We start from the raw sequence: 19009 nt of genomic DNA on the forward strand, positions 1-19009 counted from the left end.
TTGTTGCACTGATGTCTCCGAATTTAGTTTGCTGTTTTTTTTTGTCGGATGTCTCCGAAGGGTAATGCACTTGTAGTTGAAGCGCGTCGGGCACGCGCTAATGCGGCCGGCGACGCGAAAGCAAGCGCCCCCAAACCCAATGCTAATTCTACGATCGACCCGACGTAAATTTAGTTTAGTTAGGATCGACCGTCCGCCACATGTGCCCTTGTTTCCTTTTCCCAGTTTTTCTTTCATTTGCCATTCCCTTTCCTCCTCTCTCGCGTTTCCCATTTCCTTCCCTTCCCTCCTCCCGATCTACAGCGGCGCCGCCGGGAGGCGGCTCGAGCGCTGCCGACGGCGCACTCCGCCGCGAACGTCCAGCGGTTACCCCCCACACCCAACCTCTTCCTCTCGTTTCCTATCCATTTATTCCTCCATTGTCTTCCCTCACCTAGGTTTTCCTGGCGCCGCCAAGAGCTGAGTCGATCCGCGCCCATCGTTCGTTGCTGCTCGCCGAGGAGGCGGCTCGGGCTCGACCTCGACACGCTCCAGTGCTGGAAACGGAGACGGAGCTGGGGATGGCGTGGATCCCACAGAAGCGAAGGCGGATGTGACAAGCTTCGACCGCGAGAGGGCGATGCGATGCGAGCGGGCCGCTTCCTACGAGCTGTGGTCGGAGCACGGCGTTGTAGGCGGCGGATCCTGCAGTGATGGTTGTTCCGACTCTATGCGCAGTGCTTATGGCTGGATCAGGCAGCAGACACGGTGGTAGCTTGGCAGGCCAACGCTGAGCCGCTTACGCAACAAGCAAGGGACCCCAGACATTTGCTAGCATACTACACTTGCGATTCGTGAGCCTTCCACCTCGTTGTCTTTTTTGTTCCCCATGCCTAATGCATTTCTGATCTCTGTGTTGTTGGCAGGGGAGGTGTGCAAGGCTGTCATTGATGGATTCAAGTAAGTTTTTGGTTTGCCCGTCAAATGATTGATGAATTGCCTATGTGGGGCACTGACGCACCATCTATGTTATCAGTGTTAGTGTGTGTGTCACCTCTGTTAAGTTGTTTCCTGGATTGATCGGATTTCATGTGATACTTGGTTGGACGTTGCTAGTTAGTGTGTGGGGCATTGACGCCATTAAAACAATGGCCCCCTGTTACGTTGTTTTCTGTATTGAACAATGTTATACTTGGTTGGACGTTGTTTTCTGGATTGATCAGATTTCATGTTTTCTGGAACTTGAAGCCATGAATTCAGTTAAACAAGAACGACTAGTTCTTAGCAATGCAGAATTTCTTTTACCAGAGAATTTATACATGCTAAGCACTGAACATTTCCTACCTAGGTTACATGTCAGTGTCATACATGGTTTTTGATGCTCATGCTGGATGCAATACTATTCATATACTCTGATGATGTTCCTAATCAGTCTTACTGAGTGACATGAGTTTAGTTGCTTGCTGATTAGATCCAGTAATACCTTACTTAACCTTGTTGTCTTGCCAGTTGTTTAATACAAAGAGGCCATTGTTTTACTGCTGTAGAATTTTATATGTGTGGAAATAGACACAAGGTGCTTGCCAATTTTAATAATAGTGCATTTTGTTTTTCTGCAATGTTTTCAGATAATTTGGCCCCTATAGTATTGATTACTTTATTTTCCTTTGTTTTCTTACAGTTCAAAGTTGATATACTAGAGTCTATAAATCTGTGTGGTACATTTAGCACCGAGTTCGCAATGGTAATATACTTTATCCACATTTTTATACGATTTCTTATTTAAGCAAGCCCCCCTACTAAACAACTATTTTTTTTGCTTGTTGTAGAACTGTTGGATGTTTGGTCAAGCAGAAGGAAATATGAGGATGACAATGATTCATTTGATGAGTCCTTAGGGGGGATGATCAAGGTGAGCTAGATGTGTGTACTGCACAACTCCATACTATCTCATTTTTGTCAGTTATGAATTTTTGGCAGATTATCAGATTATCAGCTAGATTATCATGTGTGGAATTTTTGTTTTTGCGCTTATACCTTTGCCCAGCATATGAACCATCTGATCTCATTTTCACCAACTGGTCACACTTAATTTATTAATTAATTGGATTGCATAAGGAAGCTTCTACAGTTTAATTCTTGCGATGCTCTGAATGGGTTACTCACGTAGTACTGCCATTCTCGTCCTAACTGGTTATGGTCAGTCACATAATACTGTCATTCTCGTCCTAACTGGTTAGGGTCAATCATGTCATACTGCTATTCTCGTCCTAATTGGTTAGGGTCAGTCACGTAATACTTCAATTCTTGTGCTAACTGGTTAGGGTCAGTATAAGTTTTCAAATTTTATGCATTCATTAATTTTTACGGACACACTTTTTTTTCAAAAGTTTTTTTCCATTCAATTTTTATCATTCTTTTCCACAAAAAAAGTATACAATATTTTTCACCTTACCTCTTGAAAAATTTTTCTTTTTCCAAATTTTTATGTATATTATATTTTTAATAAAATTATTCTTTGATAATTTTCTCCCTCTAATTTTTTCTGCAAAATCATCAAATCAAAAATTTTAGTTGAATTATAGTTTTTACCTCAAAAGCTTTTTAATCATCTCTTTTTTCCCTATACGAAATGTTTATTTGTTGATAATATATGCTTGTTCAAAAAATGTTTACTTTCAAAAAAAATTCATATTAAAATTTTCTACTAAAAATTTTTATCATCAACTCTTTTTTGTCCTGCTCTTTTTTTTTGACAATATGCTTCTTTAAAGTTTACTTTAAAAAGTTTTCTTATACAATTTTTTTCATCTTACCTCTTCAAAATTTTTCTGTCCAAATTTTCTATCTTTGAAAATTTTTCAATCCCTAATTTTTCCTGCAAAATCATAAAATAAAAAAATTACATTAATTATATTTTTTACCTCAAAAGTTTTGTCATCATCTCTTTTTTCCCGTACGAAATGTTTTTTTGTTGAGAATATATGATTGTTCAAAAAATATTTACTTTCAAAATTTTTTCCTAAGTAAAAGTTTTTAGTATAAAGTTTTTTTCTCAATTTTTTTTGTACTGCTCTTTTTTTGTTGACAATATGCTTCTTCAAAAAATTTATTTTAAAAAATTTCATCATTATAATTTTCTAGAGCAAAATTTTTATATATCTTTTTTGCCCAGGCTTTTTTATTTGTTTCTCATCTTGTTTTTTTTTCAACTAATATTTTTTCTATTTATTTTTTTAGAAAAATATCTTTTCCAAATTGTTTCATTTTTCTTAAAATGTTTCCTGGAAAAGTTTTGTCTTAATATTTTCTGTTAATTATATTTTATACCCAAAAGTTTTGTCATCACCTTTTTTTGCTATCAAAAAGTTTACTTTAAATTATTTTTCTTATCATTAAATTTTTTTGCCCAATCAATTTTATCCAACAGTACAATATTTTTGTCAACATTTTTTTGTTTTGTCTTTCTTCGTACTTCACTAAGACCATATACTTCACGTCATACTATCATACTCGGCCCAACGAGTTAGGGTGCTCTGGATTTTTTTAGGATTCGACTCCATGACCATTTACTTTTTTAAAAATGGCTTTTTACTATATACTATGGATGACATGGTTTCCTTTTAGGGTTACTCACGTAGTACTGCCATTCTTGTCCTAACTGGTTATGGTCAGTCACATAATACTGTCATTCTCGTCCTAACTGGTTATGGTCAATCACGTCATACTGCTATTCTCGTCCTAACTGGTTAGGGTCAGTCACGTAATACTTCCATTCTTGTGCTAACTAGTTAGGGTCAGTCACGTCATACTATCATACTACGACCCAACTGATTAGGGACAATCATTTTTACACTAGCCATAATCTCCCCAACTGATTAGGCCCCACCTCATTAACTTGCCATACTCGGCCCAACTGATTAGCACTAGCAGCTAATCAGAAATTTATCTCTATCGCTGTCATTTTAGTGGTATATTATAGCAGAAGTGTCCACCAGAACCACCATATGTTTTTTTTCATCATGCAGACTGTCAGTGATTTGATTACCTCATACACTAATATTATACACCTAAATTCTTAACTAATCCATTAGAATATACAATTTATTGACCATATTTTTTAATTGATTACCAATCAGCGGGGGTAAGCATGCAACTGTACTGAATTCTACAGAAACCAAGGCCCTATACATGCATGCCCCGTCTGAACAAGGCCATATACTGAATTCTACTCGAATCCAAACTTTTCAAATATTCAGAAGGGTCAGGACCATTAAATTAGCTACTTTTTTGGAGCATCGACCTAATTAACTGCTAACTGTACTAGTGGAGCATTGACCTAGATAATTAGCATCAAAATCTCATAATGCTAATATTACACTTTGAATGTTACCTCATACTGCTTCTATTTTTTTAGGGAATCAAGTTGGACAACTACACAGCAAGGATGAAAAGGCAAGCATAAAAAATTATGCTACTTTTTCTTCATTTTTTATACATTCCTTTTTATTTCATGACAAATTTTATATATCCTGTCACTCACAGGTACAGCAAAAAGTGATTTTGTCATCAGCTAACATTGGAAGAAGATGTTATATTTTATATTTTTTCTCTCAAAAAACATCGTGCTTTGTTGATGACTGTATTTATTTTTGGTCTCACACAGAGAGGTTACATGAATGAATGGTCTTTTGTTTCATGTACTATTTTTTTTACCATCAGCTTATTTTTTGGACGTACAAAGAAAAATATCGTCTTTTGTTTAGCTTCATAAAAGAAAATATTAATAATTTAATATTTTATATCTTATATTTTTAATAAAATTATTCTTTGATAATTTTCTCTCTCTAATTTTTTCTGCAAAATCATCAAATAAAAAAATTAGTTTAATTAAATTTTTTTACCTCAAATGTTTTCTAATAATCTCTTTTTTCCCTGTACGAAATGTTTTTTGTTGATAATATATGCTTGTTCAAAAAATGTTTACTTTCAAAAAAATTCATATTAAAATTCTCTAGTATAAAATTTTGTCCTCAACTTTTTTGTCATGCTCTTTTTTTGTTGACAATAGTGCTTCTTTAAAGTTTACTTTAAAAAGTTTCCTTATACAATATTTTTTCATCTTACCTCTTGAAAATTTTTCTATCCAAATTTTCTTTCTATCTAATTTTTTTTTAAAAAATATTCTTTGAAAAATTTTCATTCCCTAATTTTTCCTGCAAAATCAAAAAATTTACATTAATTATATTTTTTACCTCAAAAGTTTTGTCATCATCTTTTTTTCCCGTACGAAATGTTTTTTTGTTGAGAATATATGCTTGTTCAAAAAAATGTTTACTTTCAAAAGGCAAGAATAAAAGATTAAGCCATTTTTTTATTCATTTTTTATGCATTCCTTTTAATTTCCACGACAAATTTTATATATCATGTCACTGTCAGGTACAGCAAAAAGTGATTCGCAACAACTATCATTGGAAGATGTTATTTTTTCCATATCGCACAGAGAGATACTAAATTTGTTTTGAAAAACATCCTTGTCTATTGTTTCAATGTACTTATATTTTGGTCTCACACAGAGGGTACATGAATGAATGGTCTATTTTTGTTTCATGTAACATTATTTTCACCATCAGTCTATTTTTGTATGTACAAATCAATTATTCTTTGAAAAATTTTCATTCCCTAATTTTTCCTGCAAAATCAAAAAATTTACATTAATTATATTTTTTACCTCAAAAGTTTTGTCATCATCTTTTTTTCCCGTACGAAATGTTTTTTTGTTGAGAATATATGCTTGTTCAAAAAAATGTTTACTTTCAAAAGGCAAGAATAAAAGATTAAGCCATTTTTTATTCATTTTTTATGCATTCCTTTTAATTTCCACGACAAATTTTATATATCATGTCACTGTCAGGTACAGCAAAAAGTGATTCGCAACAACTATCATTGGAAGATGTTATTTTTTTCCGTATCGCACAGAGAGATACTAAATTTGTTTTGAAAAACATCCTTGTCTATTGTTTCAATGTACTTATATTTTGGTCTCACACAGAGGGTACATGAATGAATTGTCTATTTTTGTTTCATGTAACATTTTTTTCACCATCAGTCTATTTTTGTACGTACAAATCAAAATATTATGTTTCAATAATTTTTTCCTGATTGAAACTAACTTCTATGTTACACCCCCCCCAACCCAAAACAATACCCATTTCCCATGGCCCCGAAAAAGTATAGCTTCATAAAAGAAAATGTTATTATCGGTAAAAGAAAATGGAAATTTCAATTTGGCGTGGTGGTTGCTCGCAGAAAGAAAATTTCAAATATATCCCGCCGCTCAGCCGCTAAAAGAGAAAGGGAATCTCAATTTCTCCCGCCCAGGGCGGCTGGTGGGCCGCTAAAAGAAAATTCAATCTAGAAGCCTCAAAGAGAATGAAACGGCCCACAAAAAACAGCCCACAGAAAGAGAACCTAAAGGCCCGTTCGGGAGGTGGACGTGGGGTTCGCTGGATCCCAAATTTGGAAACACGTGGCGGGGTAACTTCATTCCAGATATGGAAATATATCGTGTCGGAAAATCGACCGCACGCATCGATTCCGCACGGTTGACCGCAAATTAGCGGTACCCGCCCCCAAAGGCAGTAACTGTCTGTACAAGTGTGCATGGCCCAAGAGACAGGCGACGGCGGTTCCAGTTACTTTTTGGCTGCCCCAACCGCTGGTTTGCCCTCACCACTGCCTACGCCCTGCGCTGCGTTCTCGCGCTCTCGCCGCGAAGCCTGCGTTCTTCGACTTCGAGCGAGCAAGTGCCCCCGTCGGTCCATCGATCATCACCGGGCGCAGCACGCGCTCCAAGCCATGGCCGTGGGAGTGCCGTGGCCCCTGTGCCTGCTCGCCTGCCTCCTGCTCGGCGCAGGCGGCGCCGCCGGGAACGGTAAGAGGCCTCTCCCAGTTTCCTCGTGCTCGTGCCGTACGGGACCGGGCCATCGGGGGTCCTCGCCGTGGTGGCATGGCCGCGGTTGCTGACGGTTCTCCGATCCGTTGCAGCTCGTGCGCCACGGAGGGTCCTGTCGCGCCCCCTCATCGCGGGCGACGGGTGCGTCGTCGCCTGCTCCGGCAAGGACCTCCTCGCGTTCCAAGGGAACGGCTCCCTCGCGTGGGTCGCCCCCCTCGGCCTCAGGTGCAACGACACCATCAGCCCGGTCTCCGACGGACACAAGGCAAGCCTACCCATCGTGCTACTTGAAGCTCTGCATTTTCTTTCCCCCTGAGGAAATTTTTTTCCATTCAGTATCTGAAGCTCTGCGTGATCTGACAGCACATTGCTATATACTATTATCGAAACGCAAATCAAGCCTGATATCTTCCCCATCTTTTCCTCGAGGAAACATGAGTTGTGAACTGTGATATCTGACGATCAAGTGTGTTGGCTGCTGCGCTGCAGGTGTATCTGGTGGCAGAGGACAAGGTCATAAAGGTCACGCCGCCGAACGCGCGCACCGCGAAGCCGGCATCCGAGGTGTTCTTCAGCTACAACGCGACGCCGGGGAGGTCCGAGGAGATCGTCGGCCTGTCGGTCACCGGCAGCTACTCGTCCCTCTTCCTCACCATCAAGAACCTGGGGCTTTTCGTCTTCTCGCTGGAGGGCGACCTCCAGTGGAGCCTTGGGCCCGTGCTCGATTGGTTCGGCTACCGTCTTGGCTGCAAGGGGAACATCTCCGTCTGCTACTTCGATTCAGCTCCTGTCCTTGATCACTCTGCGGGCGCCCTTTATGTAAGGTTCCTTCCTACTGATCTGGTTTTTACGCTTCCCATAATTTTGTCTTGGAAGTTTCTGTACGAGCTCGAGGATTCATCAATCATTTTCTTGCAGATATTGAACACTGAAGGCCTGCTCTATTCCTTCAACTTTCAAAGTCACGCGTTGAGGTGGATCCAGGACTTGACCTCACTTGACAAAGTGATGACGGTTGTGCCGGGGAGCAATCGGTGCCTATACATTGTCTTTCCACGGAAGTCTATTGTGGTGGGGCTGGATGTTTCCACAGGAAACGTTTCTTGGAAGCAGAGTATTGGTCCACTAAGTAATGAGAAAAGTTTTCCAACTGTAGATAACAACGGTAAAGAAATGCCTTATTTCGTTATAATCCAGATCATATTTATCCTAACTGGTTTTTACTTTAGTAAAATTCATTGTGCCCATAGTATTTTCGTGTTCCACGATTATCTTTCATGTTCTTGTTTTCCTGGTACACCCAAAATTGTCATGTTCTTAATTCAATCAGAAGGTCATTCCGTCTTGCTGCACCACGTGTGGCTGATCAGAACCAAATGGAGTTCTCCCTTCTTTTCTCTGTTCTTTTCTTTGCTGTTCTCTTCGTAGTTGTTCAATTTTGTTTATACTTATCTCTGATGGTAAGTTGTTCAATTCCTGTAACAGGTTGGATGTCGATTGGCTCACTAGATGGGATCCTCTATTCAATATCTCCTGATGGTGACATGAGAAAACTTTTTGAAGAAACAGCACTTGATTCAGTGATCCCTGTTGATCCAGTTCTTGACTGCTCAGGGTTTTCCATGTATGTCGCTAAGACCATAGTGGAAGGAAAATTAATCTGGACAACTGGTGAATATGCCTCTGTATCGGTGATGAAGCCATCACGCATTTTGGTAACTTTGCTGGATCCAGCGAATGGAACAATCTACTGGACTGGAGAGTATCCTGGTTTGTTCCTCTATACTTTATAAATCAAATTTGAAATGTTAATGTCATTTTTCTCTTGAAAGTTACATTGAGTATCATATGCGGTACCAATTGTTTTCCAGGGGAATTATCAAATTTCATGTCCAGTGACCTGAATGACTTCGCGGTAGATGAGACTATTCTTCTCACTCTTCTATCTGCATCAAGTAAGTCTTTGTATAGCTCTGAAATTGACACATCTAAATTAACTGACAGAACCAAAATATTTCAAATCAACTAATCTGCGATGACTTTCTCTCCTGAAATTTCTTGGCACAGGGTTCGGCAACGCAACGCAGTGCGACACGAAAAGTATGCTTCTTCTCTTAAGCATCACATTTTTTTGTCATTACAAAATGGTCCTAACATCTTTGCTGTGCAAGGACAAACAATTGCTTGGACTTGCAGGCAAGCTAAAACCAAGTCTGCGCAAGCTGATCCAGGTGAACTTTAACTGCTTCCACTTATGCTTTTATGTCAAAATGACATCATTACAGACTGAACAACTTCTGTCCATTAGGTGAAAATAACATTGTTCTTCTTCTGCCGTTGGTCTTCCTACTCATCATAATTGTAATACAAGCCGAAGCCTTTTGTTTTTGTTGCATCTTTTGGAGGAAGAAAAAGCTCCGAGGCAAAGGCTTGCAGAAGTTCCTGGAGAAGCGGGTAGGCACAATGGAATCTGCACTTATCCTTTGATTTCATCTTGTTCAGAGTTCTCAGCTTGACACTGACCTAGGACTCACCTGCACTCCACCTTCTGAAACGCAGCGCTCCCTTCAGAGTAAGAAGAAAGGTTTGGGCAAGATGATCTCAGAGCTTGAGCAGCAGGCAGCAGAAGACGCCGCTTCGAATGAAACTTTGGGAGAGCTGGGCGAAATGGTGAGAGCAAAGGAAGGCGTGGAGAGGAAGCTGTACGCATCATACAGCCTGGGCAGGGACAGGCTCGGCTTGAAGCAAGGCTCCCCCATGTTGCCACTGTATCATGGCAAGTACAAGAGCCATTCCTTCCACAGCTCACCGGACGAGAGCATTCATGTTTTCAACATTCCGAGTGATACCTCTACCAGCAGCTCTGACGATAGCGAGAGTAGTTCTACTAGCTCCGAAGGTACGGATATCGACGAGAGATTGAAGTCGGTAGAAGAGGCTGGACCTTCCAACACTGCTAACATCGCAGAGAGAGTTCAGGAAGAATGCCCCTCAGATGTGGAATCCCCATTTCATGTTTTCACGAACCCTTCGTTCGTTGAGGAGCAATGCACAGGAAGCAGTGGCAATGCCTTATCACAGAAGGAAGAACGGATGGAAACAGTAAAGGATTTTATCTCCATCAAGAGACTTTCGCTGAAGAGGAGGCGAACTTCTTCAACTAACTGAAGTACCTTGACAATTCCGTATATGATGGCAGTGTTAATTACGACTTGGAACTTGATACAATGTAAATCTTCAATCTTTACTGCTGCTGAGTCTTTCCAGCATTAGTTTGGATTCATTATGCAGAGTAGCCATGTTCCAAAAAATCAGGATTTTCGTTGTTATATTGTGTGTAGGTTGATACTGAAGTGCATACGACCCCCATTCAGATATCCCATCAGACAACCGACAAGAATGAACACTTACAATTACCCAAGTAGCACAGAATTATCGCAGACTTCCCAGTTTTAACAACAGTAAATAGAAAAAGGTACTTCAGATGGTAGAAGCTAAGCAAAACTGGGTCTTAATTTAAAAATCGATTTCAATAATTCAAATGGATTGAAAAGGCTAAAGAAACACTATGCTGTTCAATCTGCTCGGGCATTCTGAAATTAAACATGGATACATAGATTTCAACTGAATTCCCACTAACAAAGTTGAAAACGGCTACTCTGCTGGTTGAAAGCTGCACATAAATAAACACACAGAACGAGTTTAACTGAAGAAAAATTATTCCTCTTTCATAGGCTACTCTGTTTATCAAACATTTGATCCTTTCGCCACATACACTGCGTGTAAAGTGAACTAGCAAGCTTTATAGTGGCTTCGGTGTTCCCTCTTAATGAAATACGTGCTAAGGCACGTTCGCGAAAAATAGTGGCTTCGGTGGAGGGACAGTTCATGGGCCATCTTTGAGTGCGAAACAACCATAGTTACCAACTAATGAAAGAGGCCATGACATAACATACTTGTTCGGCTGGTAGCTTCAGCCAGCCAGCAACAGTGTTTTCCTCTCACGCCAAATCAGCCCAGCCACCAGCCAGCCAGCCAGCCAGCAGTGTTTTTCTCTCACGCCAGATCAGCCCAGCCACCAGCCACCAGCCAGCCGAACGAGGCAGTTTCCAAGCAGTTTCCAAACATAGGGGTGCACACAACACTCATAAGGCCTCTGAAACAGCTTCTCCAGTGGCATCGTTTCCAAGCAGAGGGACAACACCCAGCTCGGGCTCTTGTCGGAACGGTACCTCACCGATGTTGCCAAGTATGCGAAGCCATCCCTGACTGCCACGACCTTCAGCTCGGTGTACTTGCTCTTCAAGTTTCCCAAGACCCCATCAAGTTGTGTGTCTAAGACCGCCCACAGCGAAAAGAGCAAATGGAGGAGCAAATGTACTGTTTGGCACTGTAGACGCACTGTTTGGCACTGTAGACAGAGAGGGCGTGGAAACCGAGGAGGAGATGCTCCTTAGGATGCTCGGCCCGTTGTGGACGGCCTAAGGAAGCGGCCTTGTCCATTACCCACCTCTTGACGCCATCACCATCCAATGTTTGCAGAAACAGGCAGACTCTGAACTTCAGAGCATAGACAACGCAGGGCGCACCGTCGATCGTCTCGCCAACGACAAAGCTGCATTCCCGTGTACTCACACATCGAGGGAGCTCGGCCACCGAGAACTCCATTGTCGCCGTGTCCAGTGTGAGCATGTGTGTCAGATAGTTGTAAGCCCAACACAGCATCCCATTCGCCTGCATGTTGCTGTTGAGAGGCCACGCTTTGAAGGGCTCTGGCAGTGGTGTCAGCGGCGGGACATCCACCCACGGATGAACGGACCACTCGCCGGTGTCCGAGGAGAAGACCGTCGCCCGTACCCTGCTGGACGGCTTGTCATGGGCAAGAATGACCACGCGGAACGACATGGGGTCTTCCTCGGAGCAGAGCAAACGGGCGTTGAGGGACACCTCGGAGTTGGAGCAGCAGAGGTGGCACGCGTCGTGGGGCACCGGGAGGCCGCAGTTACCATCAACATCAAGGGTGTCCTCGTGGCCATGGCGGCCAAGATCAAAGAACCGTCGCGCCAAGGGATTCAGCACTGCCATTGATTTGTGATGGCTGTTACCGACGAGGATGTACCCGCCACGGCAGTCGTGGATGTCCCAGCCGTGGAGGCCGCCCGGGCGCTCCTGGAGGGAGCTGAGGAAGAAGTCGCCGCCGCGGATGGCGGCGGCCTGGTCCCTGTCGGCGCGGCGCGAGGGGACGAAGGAGGGGAAGACGGGGAGAGCAGGGCCTTGGGCGGCGCCGGGACGAGGGTCGAAGAAGAGGCCGAGCAGGGGCGCCGGGTGCGCCTCCCGGAAGCGGCGGCGGAAGTCCCGGGAGGAGGCCACCGCGCGGCAGGTGTGGGCGGCCCGGACAAGCGTGGCGAGGGAGGGGAGGCGCATGAAGATGTCGAGCAGGACGTCGAGGCCGAGGGAGGCGGCGGTGGTCGCGCTCGATTTCTTTTGGCGCTTCGCCGACGGCGGATAGGTCGGAGATCCTTCGCCCGCCATGGCGTAGCGGCGGAGATGCAGAAGTGCCTATCTGGATCGCCGAATCGGCGTAAACTTTGATCAGCACCCCTCCGTGTTTCTCTTATTTATACGAGTTTTTTACGTTTATACCTTTATACAAGTTGGTGTCAACTTGTGTGCCCTTAAAAAATTGGGAAAATTCGATTCATGCCACCACAACTCCGTGAAATTGGGTGTCATGTTGAAAATCATGCCACTCAATGGCATGATTTTCAACATAAAATCCAATTTCAAGAAATTAGAGTGGCATGGATCCAACTCACCCTAAAAATTTTGGTCGTACATGTATGTCTTCTTTTTTTTTACCCGTGTGGCCTTCTGTTAGAATCGAACGGTAAAAAAACTCTGACACGTGGCACCCTTGTGCTATCCGTATCCTTTACTAGTCACGGGCGCACACCATGGCCCACAATCCCCCGCCGCCTCCCCCTCCGGCGGCCAGGCCGCACGTGGGGCCCGAGGCCAGATCCGGACGGGGGGCTCGCCTGGAGGCGCCCTCGTGCCGCGCCAGGGGCCGCAGGCGCGGCGTCACGTGAGCCCGCTGCGTGCGCCTGGGCGCCTGCGCAGGGGCCGCCCTTTCCTGCGCCGGCCGCGGCGCCTGGGCGAGTGCGCAGGGGGCCGGCGCGTGGAGGCCCCGCGCGTGGAGGGAGCGGCCGTGACTGCAGGCGATAAGCAGCGAGTAGCAGGTATATTACTTCAATGTTTGCTTATTTTGTTCATTAGAATGGATTGTTAGACTGATACTAGAAGTAAAGAGAAAGATTTGCTTGTATTTGCTTTGCATATGTGATGAGACTACATTGTTATTCATCTGTAGGATGGACGGCAATAGTTGTTTCAAGCTAGAAATTCAGATTGTTGCATATGTGGTAGTTGGTACAGCTTGGATAAATTCGTAGATGCTGACTTCACCAACTTCAAAGATTTGGTCGATGAAGTTGTTGACAAGATTTATTATTTTTCATTGAATCTAATTTTTTTAAACAATATGAAAACAACATTACATACGGAAGGGCACACAGGTGCCATCAAAATTTTTTAGGGGTATCTAGGTTAGGAGCAACTTTCATAAAGATATACAGGTAAACTACCAAAGTTTCACTGTCTCTCTCATAGAAGGGCAAAGAGGTCTTTTTACACTGCCTTTACCCAGTTACCCCCTGTTTCATCCAAAAGGGTACACAGGTCACGGAAAAAAAAAGCGAGGGCATACACATGCAACCAAACTTTTTAGGGGCACACAGGTCGACACCAACTTTCATAAGGGCATACACATAAAAGACTCCCTCTATTTATATATATGTACATATATACTACCTGTTCTTCCCCATGTTTATTGTTTCGGCCTCTGTGTGGCAAACGTTCCGGATTCAGGAACAGTCTCTTTATTCGGTTAACTTTTGAAATTGTTTGGCTAAAATCGCTTGATTATGAATCTTGAACTGATTAGCCTAGCCTGTTGTGGTGCGAATTTCTTACTCTGGACCAGCAATTCATGCATAGGACCACCACAACAGGCTAGGCCTGTTTCTCAGAACCGTCAGGGCCAACATTTTTTTGGCTGAGTAGGGGATCAACCCCTCTCGTTTTACTTAGACCTTGTTTAGTTGTAAAATTCAAAATTTCAAAACTATCACATCGAATGAGAATCTTACATGCATTGAGTATTAAATCTAGACGAAATAAACAACTAATTGCATAGTTTGCTTGTAAATTACGAGACAAATATAATGAGCCTAATTACACCCTGATTAGACACTAAATTACTACAGTAATTGCTAACCATGTGCTAATGACAGATTAATTAGTCTTAATAAATTCGTCTTGTAGTTTACAGACGAGTTTTGTAATTAATTTGATTAGTTTATATTTAATACTTTAAATGTGAAAAGATTCTATTTAAAAAATTTACAAGTGCAACTAAACAAGGCCTTAAAAGAAAAAGAGATGCGGAACCCTGTTATCTTTTCTTTTTAAAAACAATGGATAAATGTCTAGCCTCTACAGCCACACACAGCCAAATCCATGCAGGCGGACCCTGTTATTCATCTTATTATTTTGGCCACTGCACGATTGAAGAGCAGCACTTCTGCAAGCTCAGCTGGCTCTAAAAGTCAAAATTATTGCCACCTTTTCGGTTTCAACAGCAATCAGATGGGGAAAAAGGTATAAACTTAAGCAAAGATTGAAGCCAACGAAAACTGTGTCAAGTTAATTTAAATATCAGCTCATTTATCTCTCCTGAACAAATGTTTTACAGTTCCAGTGGCTCAAATGGTTTAAAAAAACCAAGAAGAAAAAACAATAATCTCGTGTGATGCAAGAACTGAAAACTGTGTCAAGTTAATTTAAACACCAGCTCATTTCTCTCTCTTGAACAAATGTTTTACAGTTCCAGTGGCTCAAATGGTTTTGAAAAAAAAAACTAAGAAGAAAAAACAATATGCTGGTTCAATTTTCTCAGAGAAACTGAAATCAAATTAGGATAATGAATTTCAACTAAACTCCGATTAAAAAAGCTGAAAATGGTATGCTAAAATTAAATACTATGAACACCTCTATCCTCTGGACTCTGGAGGCAGTCTCCTCCTGTTCATGTTAAATGCCTCAATTGATTGCTCTTTGCCGTGCAAATCCCGGCTGAAAGGAAGTGAAATGGAATGATCAATAAAAACAATACAGATGCTCAAAAGCCTCCAGCAATAATCTCGTGTGATGCAAGAACTGAATTTTTTTCGAAAGACGAACTGAGACGGTTATTATATATGTGTCTATACCTGACGCAGCATGGAAGGACCTTTCTTAGGTGTCTCTGTAGCAACATGGCTTCGAGTCTTTCTTCCATTGGCAGCAAGAACTGAAGGGCTGTTGCCTCCAATGTCCCAGAAAGTACGCTTCTTCGCAGTTGGGGCTGGCGATGTGAACCGGTGGCTCGGGCTTTTCAGTTCACCTGCAGCTGATGCATCTCTCTGTGCCTTTCGCAGGCTTGCTCTCGTGATGACTCTTCTGTCACCTGTTGCCTCTTCACAGTAGTTGGAAGCCTTCCTGTTGATCAGGTCACGGATGAACTCGTCCTTTTGCTTGAGCTGCAGTATGTGCTGCTTCTTCATCTTCTCGATCTCAGCCTCCAATGTCTTCACTTTCCTCTGGAGCTCCCCAACCTTTGCGTAGTCGGCTGCGGGCCTCTTCGAATCTGGTGTGTTGAAGCAGTTCCCAGCCAAGATTGATCGCTTGACCTTTCTTTGAGTTGAGCATGGAGTTGAAACGTGAGACGAGGGAACCGGAGATTGCTGTGGTGATGTGTTTGAAGCAAGTGACTGAGCCTGAACTGTCAATAGCTTCTGTTGCTGCTTTACCAGTTGCTCCCTCAAGACACTATTTTCCTTCTGCAGCTCCAGTAATAGCTTCGCTTGATCAGTTTCAGAATCTGGTACGTTTAGAACCTCTTCATTCGCAATGGTAAGTGCCTATAAAATCATAAGATGATTACAATTAATCATGGTTCTATTGAGTAGAACGTAACATATTTAATCACAAAATGACAGTATGAGACCTTTGTTTTTATCTCCTTGGCACGATCAGCCCAATGAAGCGTATTCTGCGTCTCACCGAACGTAAGGTTGGAGGGGCTAATATTAGCAATCATCACAGTATTGCAGGATCCTCCAAGTGAGTCCTTCAGGAGTTGTGTCAGCTTGGAATTGCGATATGGTATGTGCTTCTTCCCCTCCACAAGGGCATTGATGCAGTTGCTGAGTGCAAGAAGAGAGCGATTAATGTTTGCTCCTTCAATCGACCTCTGTGTACGTTGGTCAGTTGCAAGAGCTCTTTCAGATCCAGCAAGGTCTATGAGAGATAATTTTCCAACTCGTGTTACTATGCTAACTCCATCCATGAATCTATATTCTACAATAACCTGCAAATTTTCAAAGGCGGTGAGTGGTTTTGCTCTAGAAATTACTCATCACAGATCAAGTGAATGTAGGAACCCTACCTGCAGTATCGCATGGGAGCGTGATGAGGTCTCGTTTACTCGAGTTGGTTCAGTTGTTCGATTCTTGTTACCTTGCTGAAGTAATTTCATAACCTACAAAAGAAGCAAATATTCAAGTATGAAGATTCCTACCATTTTTGCTTGAAAGCCAAGCAAGTTAACCATGCCCAATAGATAACTCATTACCTCGTCAGTGGAATATGCTCTATATTGAGTAAGACCAGCAGCAACAGTTCCCTGAAATACCACAAATATGTTTTCTGTTACAATAGCATTAGTAATGAGGTTTATGGAAAATACACATATTCAGAACTGAAAATTGATGTATTTGACTACTCATTTCACTGGTAGTAATTAAATTTAGCACTTGCTATTATCAGAACTGAGGTTCTTCTGCAGCAGGGTTTACTTTTACCATACTAACTACTAACAACTAGTTAGGATTCACTAATAGTAATCAATTCACTGAACAAAACTTGCATTGAAAGCATGTTTAAGCAGTTTGACTTTGATTCATGTACCTGCTTATCTTCTCTCAAGTGGAGGGGTCTACCAGGAGACAGCAAGTCCCTCACCGTCTCATTGTATATCTCAAGGTACGACAGCTGAATTGAGTGGTTGCCGTCATAGCTCCTCTGCCTCACCTTGGAGAACAGATCCTTTATTGCTAGCACCATAACGCCTGGGCTTTCCATTGTCCCAAGCATGGTGTAGGTCTTGCCGGCCCCTGTAGCACCATAGCAGAAAACAGTCCCATTCCTACCTTGAAGAACACCCTCCACAAGATCTGCTGTTCTGCAGAATCAGAAACAGAGAATTAAGTTTAAACAAATTACTGTGATAACTTTGCAAATGATTGGAACAGTTGTCATGAATATTGGCCAGTTCCAACAGTAAATTGAGCTGTCACTATCAGATAACTGAGTAAACAATGATATGAATTTTGCATGAAGTAGAGGCATGGGATTTTTGTCATTTAGATGTGATAAGCAAACAATAAGCAAACAATACTAGTCCTATACTTCAATAATTGTCACGAAATGAGCGACCCGTATCTAAAATAAATTTATCACATTGTGCAGTTTCATCGGCAGATTCAAATGTTAGCATCATCGGATGAGCAAATAACATTACAGAATATGAATATGTGCATCTAATCGAAAATTGGGTGCTCCATTTGCATGTAGCCTGGGGATTTTTGTGCTCTTACGAGGTGTTGTAGATTTCCGCCTGCGTCGTCGAATCAGGGAAGGCAGAGTCGAAGCAGAAATGGCGGCCACGCACGCGCTTCAGCCTGAGGTAGTCGTTCTCGGAGGCGTACTCCGTGAGATACACTTCCTTTTTGTTGACGATCTTCACGCAACTCCTCGACCCGGCCTCCTCCTTCCTCGACATCGGGCGCAGCCTCACGAACACGAGGATTCGGTTCTCCGCCGCCTCGGCAGTGCCAGCCCCGACCTCCGTTGCAGCCTTGAAGCCTACGACGCCTCCCAGCGACAGCTTCCTTGTCGGCGGCGCCGGGAGCACCGGAACCCGAACCGCCTTCTTGATGGGGTCCTTCTCCTGCGGCTCCGCCGACCGCGGGAACACGACGACGCGGCTGTACTTGGAATTGAAAGACGCTCGCGGCTGCGGAGGCGCCACGTTCTCCCTCAGCACCGCGGCCTCGGGGACGCGTGGGGAGTCGTCATGGTGGCGCCTTGCCACCCCGCCGCCCTGGTCCTCCTCCTCCTCGGCGTTCTTGGCGTTCTCGTCGTTGACGACCTCCGCCGCGCTCGGGGACCGGATGCTGCGGCGGTGCTGCCGCGCGGCGGCCCCTCCGGCCTGCGCCGTGGCGACCAGCTGCTGGTGCTGCAGCGTGAGCGCGAGCATCCTCTCCTTGAGCCCGTGGTGGTAGCTAGCCACGCCATCGCGCGGAGCCGGCGCCGCCGACGCCGAGCCCCACGCCTGGGCGCCCTCGCCGCCGACGCCGCCGACGCAGGCAGCCGTGACCCGCGACCGCGTCGCGACCGGCATCCTTGTCCTCGCACCAAATCTGAATATCACAAGCCGCCGCTCAGCCTCCGCATCGAACCCAACGGCCCCCCCGTTCCTCAAGACAAAAGATCCAAGAAACGGGCTCGCTCGGGCTCCCTCGCAGAATCCTCCTCCAATTCCCGGCAAGATGCTCGAACCGGCGCACCGGATCGAGCAATTTCTCAACACCGACGCGAATCGCCCTCGAATTTCGCAAAATCTCCGGGCTCGACGGGGGCAGGGGTCTCTTGATCTGGGAGGGGACGCGGAGGAAGAAGGCGTTCGTCTCTTGTAAAGCGAGTGGTAACAGTAGGGTAGCTGGGGCCTGGGCCCTGGGGGACGACGTGGTGGGAACCGGGGGGGGGGACGCCCTGTGGCCGTCCGATCTTTTTCGAAAGAAACTTCGGCCGTCCGATTAGAACGGGGTCGGGGACGGACGGCGGATGCGTGGGACGGGGGTTTGAAATCCCGGGGAGGGATCGAGCGCCAACGGTCGGGTCCGTAGCTCTCGC

At 43.9% G+C, this 19009-nt stretch overlaps 4 protein-coding genes across 7 annotated transcripts; 2 read left to right on the forward strand and 2 right to left on the reverse strand.

Annotated features, from left to right (window-relative positions):
* Positions 1-48: 48 nt before the first annotated feature.
* Positions 49-10311, forward strand: LOC120707327 (protein GAMETE EXPRESSED 3-like). 4 transcript variants are annotated; one of them, XM_039992200.1, is made up of 12 exons: positions 58-833; positions 906-939; positions 1661-1723; positions 1809-1891; positions 7424-7753; positions 7853-8099; positions 8420-8704; positions 8806-8889; positions 9002-9034; positions 9106-9165; positions 9243-9388; positions 9494-10311. In XM_039992200.1, exons 4-12 carry the CDS (start codon positions 1883-1885, stop codon positions 10100-10102), a joined length of 1803 nt encoding a protein of 600 aa, XP_039848134.1. In that variant the 5' UTR covers positions 58-833; positions 906-939; positions 1661-1723; positions 1809-1882; the 3' UTR covers positions 10103-10311. The 4 variants fall into 4 exon arrangements, with proteins under 4 accessions (XP_039848135.1, XP_039848134.1, XP_039848133.1 ...); XM_039992201.1 differs by having other exon boundaries at positions 49-1016; XM_039992199.1 differs by lacking the exons at positions 58-833; positions 906-939 and adding an exon at positions 946-1555 and having other exon boundaries at positions 1799-1891.
* Positions 5073-7302, forward strand: LOC120707333. The gene is made up of 2 exons (XM_039992210.1): positions 5073-6913; positions 7027-7302. Exons 1-2 carry the CDS (start codon positions 6643-6645, stop codon positions 7248-7250), a joined length of 495 nt encoding a protein of 164 aa, XP_039848144.1. The 5' UTR covers positions 5073-6642; the 3' UTR covers positions 7251-7302.
* Positions 10312-10635: 324 nt separating the features above from the next.
* LOC120707331 lies at positions 10636-12502 on the reverse strand. Its single transcript, XM_039992207.1, has 2 exons — positions 11416-12502; positions 10636-11269 (listed from the first exon to the last, which is right to left on the reverse strand). The coding sequence occupies exons 1-2, from the start codon at positions 12464-12466 to the stop codon at positions 11001-11003; spliced, it is 1320 nt and encodes a 439-aa protein (XP_039848141.1). The 5' UTR covers positions 12467-12502; the 3' UTR covers positions 10636-11000.
* A 2191-nt stretch (positions 12503-14693) lies between these two features.
* Positions 14694-18792, reverse strand: LOC120707334 (kinesin-like protein KIN-8A). The gene is made up of 7 exons (XM_039992211.1): positions 17692-18792; positions 17003-17276; positions 16668-16718; positions 16482-16574; positions 16041-16403; positions 15265-15954; positions 14694-15127 (listed from the first exon to the last, which is right to left on the reverse strand). Exons 1-7 carry the CDS (start codon positions 18495-18497, stop codon positions 15095-15097), a joined length of 2310 nt encoding a protein of 769 aa, XP_039848145.1. The 5' UTR covers positions 18498-18792; the 3' UTR covers positions 14694-15094.
* Positions 18793-19009: the final 217 nt, after the last annotated feature.

Source organism: Panicum virgatum, chromosome 5K, assembly GCF_016808335.1.
Source record: "Panicum virgatum strain AP13 chromosome 5K, P.virgatum_v5, whole genome shotgun sequence".
In the NCBI taxonomy this organism is placed as follows: Eukaryota; Viridiplantae; Streptophyta; class Magnoliopsida; order Poales; family Poaceae; genus Panicum; species Panicum virgatum.